This window comes from Hylobates moloch, unplaced genomic scaffold (genome assembly GCF_009828535.3).
Source record: "Hylobates moloch isolate HMO894 unplaced genomic scaffold, HMol_V3 SCAFFOLD_14, whole genome shotgun sequence".
NCBI classification, from domain to species: Eukaryota; Metazoa; Chordata; class Mammalia; order Primates; family Hylobatidae; genus Hylobates; species Hylobates moloch.
The window spans coordinates 12,151,007-12,165,805 of NW_026652289.1; the positions used below are offsets into that span (position 1 = coordinate 12,151,007).

The 14,799-nt window shown below is 43.9% G+C and overlaps 1 protein-coding gene across 1 annotated transcript; it reads left to right on the forward strand.

Annotated features, from left to right (window-relative positions):
• Positions 1–335: 335 nt before the first annotated feature.
• Positions 336–12,674, forward strand: ATP5PO (ATP synthase peripheral stalk subunit OSCP). Its single transcript, XM_032175665.2, has 7 exons — positions 336–432; positions 1,662–1,712; positions 3,757–3,867; positions 6,939–7,068; positions 8,663–8,775; positions 12,105–12,191; positions 12,488–12,674. Exons 1-7 carry the CDS (start codon positions 397–399, stop codon positions 12,599–12,601), a joined length of 642 nt encoding a protein of 213 aa, XP_032031556.1. The 5' UTR covers positions 336–396; the 3' UTR covers positions 12,602–12,674.
• Positions 12,675–14,799: the final 2,125 nt, after the last annotated feature.

Below are 14,799 nucleotides of genomic sequence, written 5' to 3' on the forward strand. Positions count from 1 at the left end.
AAAGCCATTGATGCAGGCTTTAGCATGCTGGGAAGGAAGTGTAAAGAAGCCAGTGACGCTGGTAATAACTGCGAAATGGAACAAATGCCACCATATTTATCTAAATGTAAATTTTAAAACTGAGGACAGCAAATCCATTCTACAGTGAGGGCCGTTTGTCCAGTAACAGGATTTCATTTTCAGATGCAGTCGAAGCCCTCTGGCTCCACCCCGAGGGTCCAGCTCTTACCACTGCTAAGAACTACAACTCCCAGCCTGAGGGAGGTCTCTGCGCCTGCGGCCTGTCCCCCTACGCCTACACTTCCCAGAGAACCTAGCGCTTACGCTAACGCGCGCGTGCGCCCTTGCGCGTCTCTCTCTTCCCACTCGGGTTTGACCTACAGCGCCCGGGAGAAGATGGCTGCCCCAGCAGTGTCCGGGCTCTCCCGGCAGGTGAGAGAAAAGTGGTCCTGAGAGCCAGTGGAAGGATCCCTCCTGGGATGACCGGTACCAAACCTCGAGCACCAGGGTGCGATGCTTCGGCTGGGGAAGTCTGGCAGTCTTCAAGGTTATGGGACCCAGCGAGTGGGAGCGACTCAGGACGACCCAGCGTTTGTCCCCCGGGATGCCTACGGGGCAGTAGGCGCGGGGCTGCGCGTGCCGTAACCTTGGCGTCTTCCGAGCACAGCCCTAGGAAGCTGCTAGCCTGAGGGGCGCGGGAGAGGGGGTCTGCCCTTCGCTGAATTCCGGGGAAGGGGCATGGCCTAGCCCCCAAATAGCTTCCTTTGCCATTGTGGTAAAACCTGTCAGAGATCACTTACTAGTAATGCTAAGGAATATTTGTAAAACACATTTCACAGTTTTATAAATAAAATGAGGCCGAAAAGTTTAAATGAGTCTTTGGCTGCCCAGTCAGTAAGTGGTAGAATTGAGATTTGAACCCACGGAATCACCCAGAAGATCGAGTTTGAAAAAATGTTATGCTGTTTGTGCTGCATCTCACCATGGTGCTTTACATATCATGACCCCTTCCTGGCATCTTAGGTAATTTTTACATAAGCATTAAAAAGTCTTAATCCTCACAAGCAGTTTTGATAAAACACGTTCCATAGCTGGAGTATTTGAAGGTGACCTGTGATCTGTGACCTGTGCGCTTGCAGGTGATTTTTAAACTGTGTATTCCAGCTCTGTCTTTTGATGGGCAGGATACTATCTCTCAGAACTAAGGCTTCTTGTCAGATCAAACTCTGCGGCAGTACTAAAAAAATTCATCTTTATTTAAAGATAGCATTTGGATTCCCAGGAGGGTACGTCTGTTGCAAATGATCTGCTCAAGGGTCTGTTAATAGAAACGCCAAAATTTTGGTTAAATATTTTTGAAACATGCACTCCTTGGAAGTTAGTGTTTTTCTGTCTTACGGGTGTGCTAGCCTGGGTCCATTCCTAGCAAACTAGGAGGTTCATGGGAAGGTGATTTCCCAAGCAACTTGGCATAATCCTCATTGGGTAAGTTTACTCCTTAGTAATAATAAGTAGCTCACCCTCAGGTAATATGTGAATATACAGAGAGACAAAACTAATGATTTTAAGGTCATTTAAAATTTTTTGTTGTTGTTATTGAGTTAAATGCAGAAATCCTTCAAGTAATCTTGTTTGATCTATTTTCCTTTATTGCTTTGAAGGTGCGATGCTTCAGTACATCTGTGGTCAGACCATTTGCCAAGCTTGTGAGGGTATGTTAATTTATATTCTTCTGTAATGATAAAGCACGCGAAAATGTGAGTCAACCAGCAGTACAGTTAGGGCGTGGATTTTTGTGTAGTTACTATCTAAACCTTTTTGCATGACTTTTGGTTCCCAAAATGTGATGTGTGCATAAGGTGGGGAAAGGAATGGTGTTGAATACTTGCTTTATGACAGGCCCATGCCTAATCTTTAAATATGAAAACTTTTTTTTAATCATCTGTTTTTCCATTAACCCTCTAAAATAGGCAAGCTAGCATTTACTAGTTTTTTTTTTTAATGAAAGAAACAGGTTTAACAAAGTGACATGCCCAAGTTATCACAGGAAGTTATTACAGGAGTTGATATTAAAATCAAGATACTGGGCCAGGCACGGTGGCTCACACCTGTAATCCCAGCACTTTGGGAGGCCGAGGCGGGTGGATCACGAGGTCAAGAATTTGAGACCAGCCTGGCCAACATGGTGAAACCCCATCTCTACTAAGAATACAAAATTTAGCCAGGTGTGGTGGCGGGCGCCTGTAATCCCTTCCACTCAGCAGGCTGAGGTAGGAGAATTGCTTGAGCCCAGGAGGCAGAGGTTGCAGTAAGCAGAGATCATGCCACTGCACTCCAGCCTGGGCGATAGAGCAAGACTCTGTCTCAAAAAAAAAAAAAAAAAATCAAGGTACCTTGGTTTCTAATGCAGTTCTCCATGTTCCATTCTGGTAAGGAATATTCATACTCTTCACACCCTTTCTTTCCGGTAGGCAACAAGGAGGCTAACTATTTCAGGGAGCTGCCAGTCCCTTTCTTTTCAAACCAGAGGTAGTCCAGTTGACCCCGGATAAAGAGGACTATTAGTGACACATAATAAATGAAGTTCCCCAGAAGCCCCTCAGAAATGATACATGGCAAACAGCTGGAAACAACCCAGTTGGAACATGAAGTCTGACTCCATTTCTATGGGTTATTTTGAAATTCTTTATTTGATTAAAGAAAGTTCCTATGTGATAGAGAATTGATTCAACTGTCAGGGAGCAGGAACTTGTCTAAGATGTGCTGGGCGGACTATCCTACCCACGCTTTTCCCCAGCAAATCAACAGTGAGCCAGTCCTCCCCTTGGAAAAATCGTGTAAAGTTTCCTTTACCAGGTCTATGTCCTTAATGAACCCACATCAGGTGGAATTTAGGGAAATAATTATCCTGTCCCGTCCTCATTGCCAGCCCTAAATCTCAAATCAAATGATCAAAATCATTTTGTCCTTCATGTGAGACCTTAAATCCTCATAACACTGTTAAGGAGTAACTGGTCTTCCCATTTTACAGAAGGGGAAACTGAGGCCCTGGGAAAATTTACCTGAGGTTACTCAGCTTAGTCCTAGAGCTGGACTGGAACTAAATCTTTCTCATCCAAGCCTGAGCTTTCCCACTACAACCATACAGCACCACTAAGAACATGTAGTCAAACATTGATGGTAGAAAAAGGTCTATAGTTTATTGTGAAAAATAATTCAAGCATCAGGTTTTTTCGTAAACTGCCAAAGGGCTCTGTTACGTTGAACATCAATAGGCTATGTAAGGGAAAATGTATAGTGTTAGTATGAAATGTATAAAAGTATACTTGTGTGTTTCATAAACACCTGTTTTCCTAGCTCTAACATACTCGAAACTGTCAGTGTTCACAACCTCTCATGCTTGAAACTAAATAGTTACTGAGTTCAAAGGAAACATAAGCTCATCTCAAAATTAAAGTACAAGTAATTGATAAAGGTATGTAAACCTGGAAGGGACTTTAGACACTGCCTACTAAACCCCTCATTTTACAGATGAGGAATTGGAGGCTCAAAGATTGAGTGACCTGACCAAGGAAACATCCGTAATTTATTTGCAAATTGCCATTTAGGACAGCTCTTCAATGACATACTTAAACTGTTTTGTGTTAAAGAGATATATTTTTTAATATATAAATTTTAAATTCTGCTCTTGAGAGTATACTATTAACTGATTTTCCTTTTTCCTTCCTCTCCTATTTCACCTTTTTTTTTTTAAAGCCTCCTGTTCAGGTATACGGTATTGAAGGTCGCTATGCAACAGCTCTTTATTCTGCTGCATCAAAACAGAATAAGCTGGAGCAAGTAGAAAAGGAGTTGTTGAGAGTAGCAGTAAGTCGCTTTCCTATTCATTACATATGAAGTTCCTGTTTGTATATTTTTTCCTTTGGTTGTTTGACTGTGCATTCCTAATGAGGTGTATCCTACAAGAAAAAACTGGGAAAAAGCCATTTTCTGTAAACCCATTTTTAGTAATAATATTGGGTTTTTATTATTATAAGACATATAAGAAGAACAAACAGATAACATATAAGGATATTAATATTAGGAACCAAGATTTAGGGCTAAGAAAAGGTAGAAATATAAGATTAAAATTGATGATAATTTAGGAAAATTGCTATTTCAGAAGAGAATTGAAAAGCTACCTCTAAAAAATCAATGCTTATAACTGGGCACAGTGCTCACACCTGTAATTCCAGCACTTTGGGAGGCTGAGGCGGGCAGATCAGGAGGTCATGAGTTCAAGACCAGCCTAGCTGACATAGTGAAACCCCATCTCGACTAAAAAATACAAAAAATTAGCAGGACATGGTAGTGAACACCTGTAATCCCAGCTACTCCAGAGGCTGAGGCAGAATTGCTTGAACCTGGGAGGCCGAGGTGGCAGTGAGCTGAGATCGCGCCATTGCACTCCAGCCCCGGACGGTACGAGACTCCGTCTCAAAAAAAAAAAAAAAAATCTATGCTTATGGGCTAGGTCTTTAGAATATATTGTGATTTGGTTTGGTTTTACTGAGAATTTGTTTTCATGAAACCTTTTCCTCAGGTTTTAATTGCCATATTCTATGCTTGTAGAATCAGAAGAGGCTCAGATATGTCTTACAGGTTGTTTTCATTTGGTAGAGATGCCTTTGCAATTGCCAGAACCCCAGAAGTAACCATGTAGACCTTTTCATTGTTTTGGTAAACCTCTTAATTATTTTGTTCCCAAAATGTGAGGGAAGAATAACAGGGTGGGGCATGCTGGGCAGCAGTTAGTAAAGGGACATGGACTTCCCAGTAGTAATAGAGGACTAACAGGCAAAGACTGTGAGGCTGCTGCAAGATGTTTTTTACTTTTTTTTAAACATGAAAAGCAGAATAAATAAACCATATTACCAGAAGCCTACATTGTAACTGAATAGGAGAATGTCTGCTTTCGTTTTCACCGAATTTTCTAGTTAACAAGTTTCTACACATTCTGTTGCTTCCTTCTTTGATTTTCTAGCTGCCGCCACTGGCAGTAAGGTCTGCATTAAAAAAGGTGAGAGAGACGCAGTCTGGTATATAGCCTCTTCAGAGGAAGTTTGGTTTTTTCTTGATTTTAAGATTCTTCATTCCTTAATTCACATATCTGTAAGTTTTTATTGTTTAGAAAAAACAATTCATAGGCCGGTTGTATGGAGTAATAATACTTATGTTCTATATTAATCATCATATGTATGGTCTATAAGTATTACTGTTCTGTACTGTTTATGTTTTATTCATTTTTCACTTGAGCTTCTATTGGAACTTCCGTCTTAACAGGCAGAATAATTTTAGCTCCATATTCCTTCCTTGATCCATTTATCTCTGCAGATAATGCTTAAGGTCTTAGCTGGTGTGATAAACTCTTATGATTCTCACAGAGCCCAGGAGCCCAGCCCTGTTGTTGGAGTTTGGGGGAAGGGCATGCAGGAACAGACGGGGTCTCACACAGGCATTTTTGGAGGTGATGGTTATTGTCTGCTACTTGTCAGTTATGCCCATTTTAAGTGGAAACAATCATGTTTACAATGGAGAGAATTACTTGGATTGTGGATATTAGAATGGAGTTTGTCTAAAGCCTGGAAGTCAGTCAAGACATGGAGAAAAAGGGAGGCAATTACCTTAAGACACTGAATATTAGCAGGGTTTTGGCACTAAGAGGGAAGGATGATACAAGGATCATATGCACTGTCCTCTGGATGATGCAGGAGACACAGATAAACATGAAAAACTAGGTAACCCAAATTCCAGAATGCTGTAAATCTGTATATTCCTGCATTTTTTATGGAAAAATGTCATTTCTGTGGGGTCACTCAAGTACAAACGTTAGCATTGGATGATAGTATCTGACCAGTATCCTGGATCAGAGACAGGATTCTGGCCAGGAGCCTGGGAGGAGGTGCTAGGAGAGTAATTGCAAGGCATAGAGAGGTGTGTTGACTGAAGGTGCTCGACTGGAAACTGCTGTTGTTGGTTTGTTGGAACTCTGGAGCAACATGCTGGAAGCTGTACTTGGTCACTGAATTCAGACGTTTGTGATACAACAAAATGAGAACTCTGTTGTTTCCCATGATGGTTGTACTCCTGTTTTTTTGTCCATTCTGTCGCCCAGACTCTTTGGGGCTGCTCTGGCAGCACCAGAGGTCTCACAGAATCTGCTGGGTCCCCTGGACTCTGTAAGAGGCAGGGCCCCTCCAAGGGAGCGGTGCGGAGGCCTCTGCAGTCAGAGCACAGTTTTGAGGTCTGCACTTTAGAAATAGCACTGCTAGAAAAGCCAGACTATTCCTCTCTTAAATACATTAAAATATGCAGTCAAATGAAGTTTTTTGGCTGTTTAGTGTTTTATAATCTTTCTTGAAAAGCAAAAATAAATTTAAGAAACTTCAGTATTTTTAAATTTTTTTGAGGAACATCATTCTATCCTTATATAAAATCCTGGTGCAGTGCAGTATATTCTGAAAGGCAGTCAGAAAATTGTTTAATTATAATCTTGTTTTCATATGTTCTTCGGCAGTGCTGATTTAATTCATAAAATATTTAATTCATAAGAAAGTGTATGGCCAGGCACAGTGGCTCATGCCTGTAATCCCAGCACTTTGGGAGGCCGAGGTGGGTGAATCACTTGAGGTCAGGAGTTTTAAGACCAGCCTGGCCAACATGGCGAAACCCCGTTTCTACTAAAAATACAAAAATTAGCCTGGCGTGGTGGCGGAGCTATTCAGGAGAATCGCTTGAACCCGGGATGCGGAGGTTGCGTGAGCCAAGATTGCACCACTGCACTCCAGCCTGGGCGACAGAACAAGACTTTGTCTCCAAAAAAGAAAGAAAGAGTGTGCATGGCACATCCTTCATTTGTGCTCTAAAAAATTTAAGAAATTATTTTTTGATGCTTTCAGCAAATCCTGAAGGAACCCAAAGTGGCTGCTTCTGTTTTGAATCCCTATGTGAAGCGTTCCATTAAAGTGAAAAGCCTAAATGACATCACAGCAAAAGAGAGGTTCTCTCCCCTCACCACCAACCTGATCAGTGAGTATTAGAACTTTTTCATTTGCAGTGTCTTGAAACTATGACTGGAAATGTGGGCCATGGACCATGGGCATCAGCATCACCTGGGAGCCTGTTGGCAGTGAAGAATCTCAGGCCTCACAGCAACCTGCTGAATCACAGTCTGCATCTTAACCAGCTCCCTAAGTGAATTGTTTGCACATTAAAGTGTGAGGAGCATTGTCTAAAGGATACTAGGACCTAAGCATGTCTAACTGCATAGTCAGTAGTTTCAGCTGTGGAGGCGGCCAATGTGATACCTACCAAGAAAATGGTTTGTGGCCTGTGGCTGTACCTTGATCCTTGGAGACATTTGCATTCTTGGGTACATTTGGACTGCTTTTCTCTTTTTGAGACAGAGTTTATTCTGTCACTCAGGCTGGAGTGCAGTGGCACGATCTCAGCTCACTGCAGCCTCAACCTCCCAGACTCACCTCAGCCTCCCTAGTAGCTGGGAATACAGGTGCATGCCACCCCACCCAGCTAATTTTTTGTATTTTTTGTAGAGATGGGGTTTCTCTATGTTGCCCAGCCTGGTCTTGAACTCCTGGGCTCAAGCCATCTGCCTGCTTTGGCTTCCCAAAGTGTTGGGATTACAGGCATGAGCCACCATGCAGCCTGGATTGCTTTTCAGATCCTCATAGCCAGCTCAAAATAAAAGTTGCAGAGAAAGTGTGTTCATGGTATCATCTTTGAATTTGTAGCCAAACATACAATCTGTAACATAAATATGAAAATCAGATTGCAAGCTGAGAACCCCCCATACCTACTAATTTAAATCCTTGTCAGTGCAGTCTATTAAAAAAAAAACAAAATTGGATATGCATTTTAAATAACAAGTTATATCTTCTCCATTCCTTTTTTGAGACTGCGTGTCCCTTTCTGTCACCCAAGCTGGAGTGCAGTGGCACAGTCTCAGCTCACTGCAACCTCTGCCTCCTGGGCTTAAGTGATCCTTCTGCCTCAGCCTCCTGAGTAGCTGGAACTACGAGCATGCGCCACTAATTTTTGAGTGCCCAGCTAATTTTTTAGTTTTTTTTTTGTGAGACAGGGTTTCACCATGTTACCCAGGCTGGTCTCAAACTCCTGGACGCAAGCTGTCTGCCCATCTCGGCCTCCCAAAGTGCTGGGATTACAGGCATGAGCCACTGCACTCGGCCTCCATTCATGTTCTTAAAGGACATTGAATATACTGTGATTTTAAGAGACAAGATCCTACTCTGTCACCCAGGCTGGGGTGCAGTAGGACAGTCATAGCACACTGCAGCCTTAAACTCCTAGGCTCAAGCAATCTTCCTGCTTCAGCCTCCTGAGTAGCTGGGACTATAGACGTGCGCCACCAAGCCCTAACGTTTTTTTGTAGAGATGGGATCTCACTATTTTGGCTGGTCTTGAACTCATGGCCCCAAGCAATCTTTGCACCTCAGCCTCCAGTAGTTGGGATTATAGGCATGCGCCCCTGAATATGGTGTTTTAAGGCCACAAATCTAAGTTTGTTTTTTGGCTTGAGTATACAACTTCATGAATAACTTGTTCAAGTGAGTTTCATGTTACTGAGACACCTTCACTTTGGCAGATTTGCTTGCTGAAAATGGTCGATTAAGCAATACCCAAGGAGTCGTTTCTGCCTTTTCTACCATGATGAGTGTCCATCGCGGAGAGGTACCTTGCACAGTGACCACTGCATCTGTAAGTAACAGGTTGTTGCTGTTGTGTTTGCCTTGATATTACATACATCACCTTTTGCGGGAAGAAAAGGGAAAAATGGTAAAATCAAGAAATTGGGAAAGGTAACTTGTCACCTGGGATGTTTGTTTCATTTTTATATCAGCTTCTGTGACCCTTTGCTTTGGAAAAGCCAGCGTGTATCTTATTAGTGCTTCTGTAACCAGTGATTATTCGTAAGTCCTGGGTTAAATGTAAAGTACATCAAAATGTGTTAGAAAAGAGTGGTTTAGACTCTCTTACACGTTTGAATTATTTTATAAATACCACTTGAAGTAGTTTACTGAAACTAGAATTCTAGAGTTTATTTTTTTGAGACAGAGTCTCACTTTGTCACCCAGGCTAGAGTGCAGTGACACAGTCACACCTCTGCAGCCTCAACCTCCTGGGCTCAGGTGATCCTCCTGCCTCAGCTTCCTGAGTAGCTGGGACTACAGTGCACCACCACCACACCCAGCTAATTTTTTTTGTATTTTTTATAGAGGTGGAGGTTTTACTGTGTTCTACAGGCTTGTTTCGAACTTCAGGGCTCAAGTGACCCACCTGCCTCGGCCTCCTAAGGTGCTGGGAATAAAGGTGTAAGCTACCACACCTGGCCTGAAACTAGAGTTACTAACCTTTCATCTTTGGTGGTGGTGAATGGGAAGGAGTAGAGCGGATGGGCCTTTGTATCTTTTTGACTCGATAGAGTGGGCTGTGATTAGCTACCGTTTATTGAACCCTACTATACGCTGGGTGCTTTATTATGTTATTCAGTATCAAAAGATTCATGTGAGATGGAAGTATAATTATCCTCATTTTACAGATGAGGAAACCGAATGCAGGGAAATGAAGTCGCTTGCCCAAAGTCATACGAGGTGGGACTAGAACTTGAACACAGGCCTCAAGGCGTCTTAGAAACCCATATTCCTTAGACTACACTACATTGCCTCCCTAGAATTACTTTTGTTGTTGTCTTCAATATGTATTTTCTTCCCTATTTAACTCAGTCAAATGTAATGTAGCTCACTCTACAGGAAAACAGGAAAGTGCGGTAGATTTACTTGGAATTCGTAGCACCTGACCTCATCTAGATTAATAGTTGTAGTGTTTAAAGGACAGTCTAATCTTCTAGTTAGCACAGATTCAAGGAGAGGCATCCTAGCACATCATGCTTATTTGCACATTTGTAGTTCAGTAGTTGGTGCCCCCAAAACATGTGCCTGGCTGCAGATCATTACAGCTCAGACATAAGCAGGGAGCCCTCTGTGGCTGCACCGGTTATCCCTAACAGTGTGGCGCAGATTAGACATTCACCTGCCCCATGGTCACCCATCATGAAGCACTGGTGCAGGCCATTCTTCAGTGAATACAAGGACATGATTTTCTTTCTTTTTTTTTTTTTTTTTTTTCTTTTTTGAGACTGAGTCTCACTTTGTCACCCAGGCTGGAGTGCAGTGGCACGATCTCGGCTCACTGCAACTTCCACTTCCCGGGTTCAAGCAATTCTTCTGCCTCAGCCTCCCAAGTAGCTGGATTACAGCACCTGCCACCACACCCGGCTAATTTTTTGTATTTTTAGTAGTGACGGAGTTTCACCATGTTGGCCAGGCTGGTCTCAAACTCCTGACTTCAGGCAATCCACCCACCTTGGCCTCCCAAAGTGCTGGGACCACAGGTGTGAGCCACCGTGCCCAGCCACAAGGACATGATTTTCTTTTAAAGAAGGAAAATCTTTGTTTTTGCAAAAGATTTTAGAACCAACTGTTACTAATGCTTTTGATGTTGATACTATTGGGTGCGTGAGTCTGTACTGTTTGAAAAACATTATGTCTTGATGAGTGACCAAGAGCACAGTCTTTAGAAATACACAAACTGGTTTCAAATACTGGGGCTAGTCCTCAGTTACTGATGTGACCTTAGATGAGTTTCTTAACCACTCTGATCCTCAGTTCCCTCGTATGTAAAATGGGAATAATAACCACTGGCCTTTCAGGGTTGCCCACGTGAAGGGAGATAGTAGGTATGAAATGCCTGGCATAGACAGGTACCTGGCAGTTGGTACACGTCTCAGTGGAGGGTATGTATATTTCAGAATTCTGTAATCTTTTAGTCTCAGTTAATAATGTTTTGAACACGAGTAGATTTTGGCCACTACCAGCACCCCCCACCCCCAGAAAAAGGATATTGTTAGATCTTTACAAAGACATAAATTTTTTTGCCAAATTTTTTTAGGGTCTTAGAAGAGGGGCCAGGGAGGTAGGATTTATGACAAGTAAAAAAAAGGCCTTTGCAGCAGGGCATGGTGGCTCACGCTTGTAACCCCAGCACTTTGGAAGACTGAAGCGGGTGGATCACTTAAGGCCAGGAGTTCGAGACCAGCCTGACCAACATGGTGAAACCCCGTGTCTACTAAAAATACAAAAATTACCCGGGTGTGGTGGCACACGCCTATAATTGCAGCTACTTGGGAAGCTGAGGCAGAAGAATCGCTTGAACCTGGGAGGCGGAGGCTGCAGTGAGCCGAGATCTCACCACTGTACTCCAGCCTGGGTGACAGAGCGAGACTCGGTCTCAAAAAAAAAAAGACCTTTGCTTTTACAGCCTTCTTCATTTTCACCGTTATAACACTTAACACTGTAACATAACTAACCAGTAGTAAGAGTTGGGGACGAGAGGAGAGTGCAGTCTGGACATTTGAGGTGCTTGCTCTAAAGTAGATTACGGAGCTGAGCTGACTTCAGGAAAAGCCAGCTGCTCCAGATTCTCTCACTGGGGTTCAGAGAGTGGAGTGGCCTGTGAGAGCTCCAGGTAGCCGTGGATGTGGGAAGATGAACAGCCAGCAGAGCTAGGGAAGCCTGAAAATGTAAAACCAGGTTAAAATGGCAACTTTTCACCCAAGGACATGATAGATGCATGTCGTGACCCCAGGGCTGCACCCAGGAGAGGTCTGCGTCCTCCTGCATTGATGGGGCTGCATCTTCAGGCATTAAAAACTTGAGGGCTTTTCCTTGTTAGTTCGAAGTTGTACTGCTAGCACAGAGCAGAGGCAGGGAGGGAGTGGCATTTATAGGCCGTCCATGAACGGCTGAGTGGGAGCTGCCCAGGTGATGCTGTGAGGCAGAGCCTTCCCGTGCTCCCTGAACCTCCAGCGTGAACAAGGAGTGAATGCTGCAGAGCAGCTCCATGATGGGCCCAGGTAGCTAAGGGAGGAGCTCACAAGGCCTGTCTTGGTGATGTGGGCCTGGAGTATTTTAACTCTGGAAGTTTCTGTTTTGCTTTATCTAAATTGAAAGGATGGTTTTGCCTTTCAGCCTTTAGAAGAAGCCACACTCTCTGAATTAAAAACTGTCCTCAAGAGCTTCCTAAGTCAAGGCCAAGTATTGAAATTGGAGGCTAAGGTAGGTTTTAAATTATTTATGATATGTTTCCTCAGGTTATTTTAAGCTTAAAATGGCTACAGAAAGTACTGGTGAAATATTAGATCTAACTCTATACTAATTTTTCTGTAGTTAAAATTTTGTATTTATTTTAAATTTAAATGATTATCTGACTGTGCAGTTTTACTTTTGCCTTTTTCTAGGTGTAATTATAACCTCTTACATTTGTGTAACACGTTTAGCCTTTCAAAACACTTCTTTGTGTGTCCCATTTGATTAGTGCGTTTTCACACTTCCAGTCTTATTTTCTTTTGTAGACTGATCCGTCAATCATGGGTGGAATGATTGTGCGCATTGGAGAGAAATATGTTGACATGTCTGTCAAGACCAAGATTCAGAAGCTGGGCAGGGCTATGCGGGAGGTTGTCTAAAAGTGTTGGTTTTCTGCCATCAGTGAAAATTCTTAAACTTGGAGCAACAATAAAAAGCTTCCAGAACAGATCATATTATGTTCACTGTCTTTTAAACTGGAATGTAGAAGCCTTTATTTTTATGTCCTTTTTTGGTATCCCCTGAGTATAAAGGCCAAAAAGCCCTTTTGGCCTAGAGAATTTGGTCTGAGTAGATTATGTTTAGGAATTAATTGGTTAGACACAGCACCTAACACATGGTCACTCAGCAAAGTCTATCTGGTCCTGCCTGCCAAAATCCCATGTCTTTAAGGCTTTGTTCAGAATTCCTGGTCCTTACTAGATCATCGGATCTGTGCTTGCTCCATAGCCCTCCAGGGAGGCCTCTTGCCCTTAATCCTAACATGAACACACCTAGTTGTAGGCTGCTCTGTAGCTTTCAAGGCCATTTCATGTACATCTGAAGCTGCATGACAGCTTTGTCATACAGGTGGGACAGACATCACCCCACTTTACAAATGAGGAAAGAGATTGAGGAGCCCTAGAGATGTGCTCAGAGTCACCTGTCTGGACAGCTGGTCATCAGGCCCTAGAGCCCATGTTTGTACCACTATAAAACTAACACCATGCGCCGACACGTTGCTGGAGCAAATGGGCAAAAGTTACCTTAGGTAGGTCCCCTGCCCCTTCCCACTTTGTCCCTAAGATGCTCCCAATTCACCTTTTAACCAAAACCAGTTCCCAGGTCAGCTCTTCACCTACATTTTACCTTTTGGTCTTCTAGAGAAAATAGAGTTCCCCAGGCAACAGCCCGCTCAGGTGCCTGTTCCTTAGTCAACCTCCAAGAGCTTTTGGCCAACAAACCAGTTCCCTTCCCAGAACTACCTCTGGTTGGGCAGAGGCAGGACCATTGCAGCGAAGAAGTCCTACAGAGCAATGACATGGCCCAACGCTGCTCCCTACATGCCAGTGCTGGGACCAGCGTGCCCTCCACGTGGCACGACACTGCTGGCATTCATGCTTGGCTTCAACTCTGGCTTCCTCCTGGCAAAGCTTTTAATACATGATCACCTAATGTGACAACCAACGGAGACACCACGTGGCCCCTCAACCTTTCCAGGAACCAGGAGTGCTGAGGCCCCTCCAACCTTTCCAGGACCTGGGAGTGCCGAGGCTGCTGGTTGACCTGAAGACCATTCAGCCACCTTTTAGGTGGGCCTACGGCTACTCAGCTAGAGACCACATACTTGAGCCTCTGGCAGCACCTGACCGTGGTGCTGAGTTCTAGCAAATGGGAAAGGAGAGGAAGTGAGGTGTGCCTTCCTGGACTGCCCTCTTGAGCAATCCTTAGTCCATCCCTCTGGCTAGATGCAGACAAGATGGCAAGCGATGCCAAGGGCACAGCTGCCCTGCCAGGCCTTCCTGCTGCCCCTGGGCTGTTAAACACGATGAAGAAATAGACCTCTCTTCAAAGCCATGGGATATTGAGCTCTGTCTCCACAGCTGAGTCTGCAACCTATGACCACATTCCAGGTTCCCCCGGACTCACTGCTTGCCTCCTGCCTGCAGTGAGGCCCTGCTCTGCACAAGGTGGCGTCATACACAAAAATCACAGCTCCTACAGACATGTGACTGCCAATGGACAAACTGTCTTTGCGGAAGCCTCATGCTGCTGATGCTGTCCAGATTCTTCAGAGTGAAACTCAGCAATCTTCCTGTTGATCAAGCACATACAATCTTGGGGAATGATGAGGCGCTTCATATGTCGCCTTAAGAGGTCACCAGAGAGAACCTAGAGATCTATGTACAAGGATTTGTTTTGTTTTTTGACACAGTCTCATGCCATCACTCAGGCTGGAGTGCAGTGGCACAACCGTGGCTCACTGCAACCTCAACCTCCTGGGCTCAAGCCATCCTCCCACCTCAGCTGAAACTACAGGCGGTGAAACTACAGGCAGTGCGACCACACCCAGCTAGTTTTCATATTTATAGTAGAGACAGGGTCTTGCCATGATGCTCAGGCTGGCTTTAAACTGCTGGGCTCAAACGATCACTGGCCTCGGCCTCCCAAAGTGCTGGGATTATAGGCGTGAGCCACCGCACCCAGCCTACAATGATTTTCTTCACGATATTTTTTTTTAAATCACGGTGAAAGTTTTACAGTATCTTGTATATGGGATGTTTTCGATGCATATTAGCTATTAAATAGTACAAGAGGC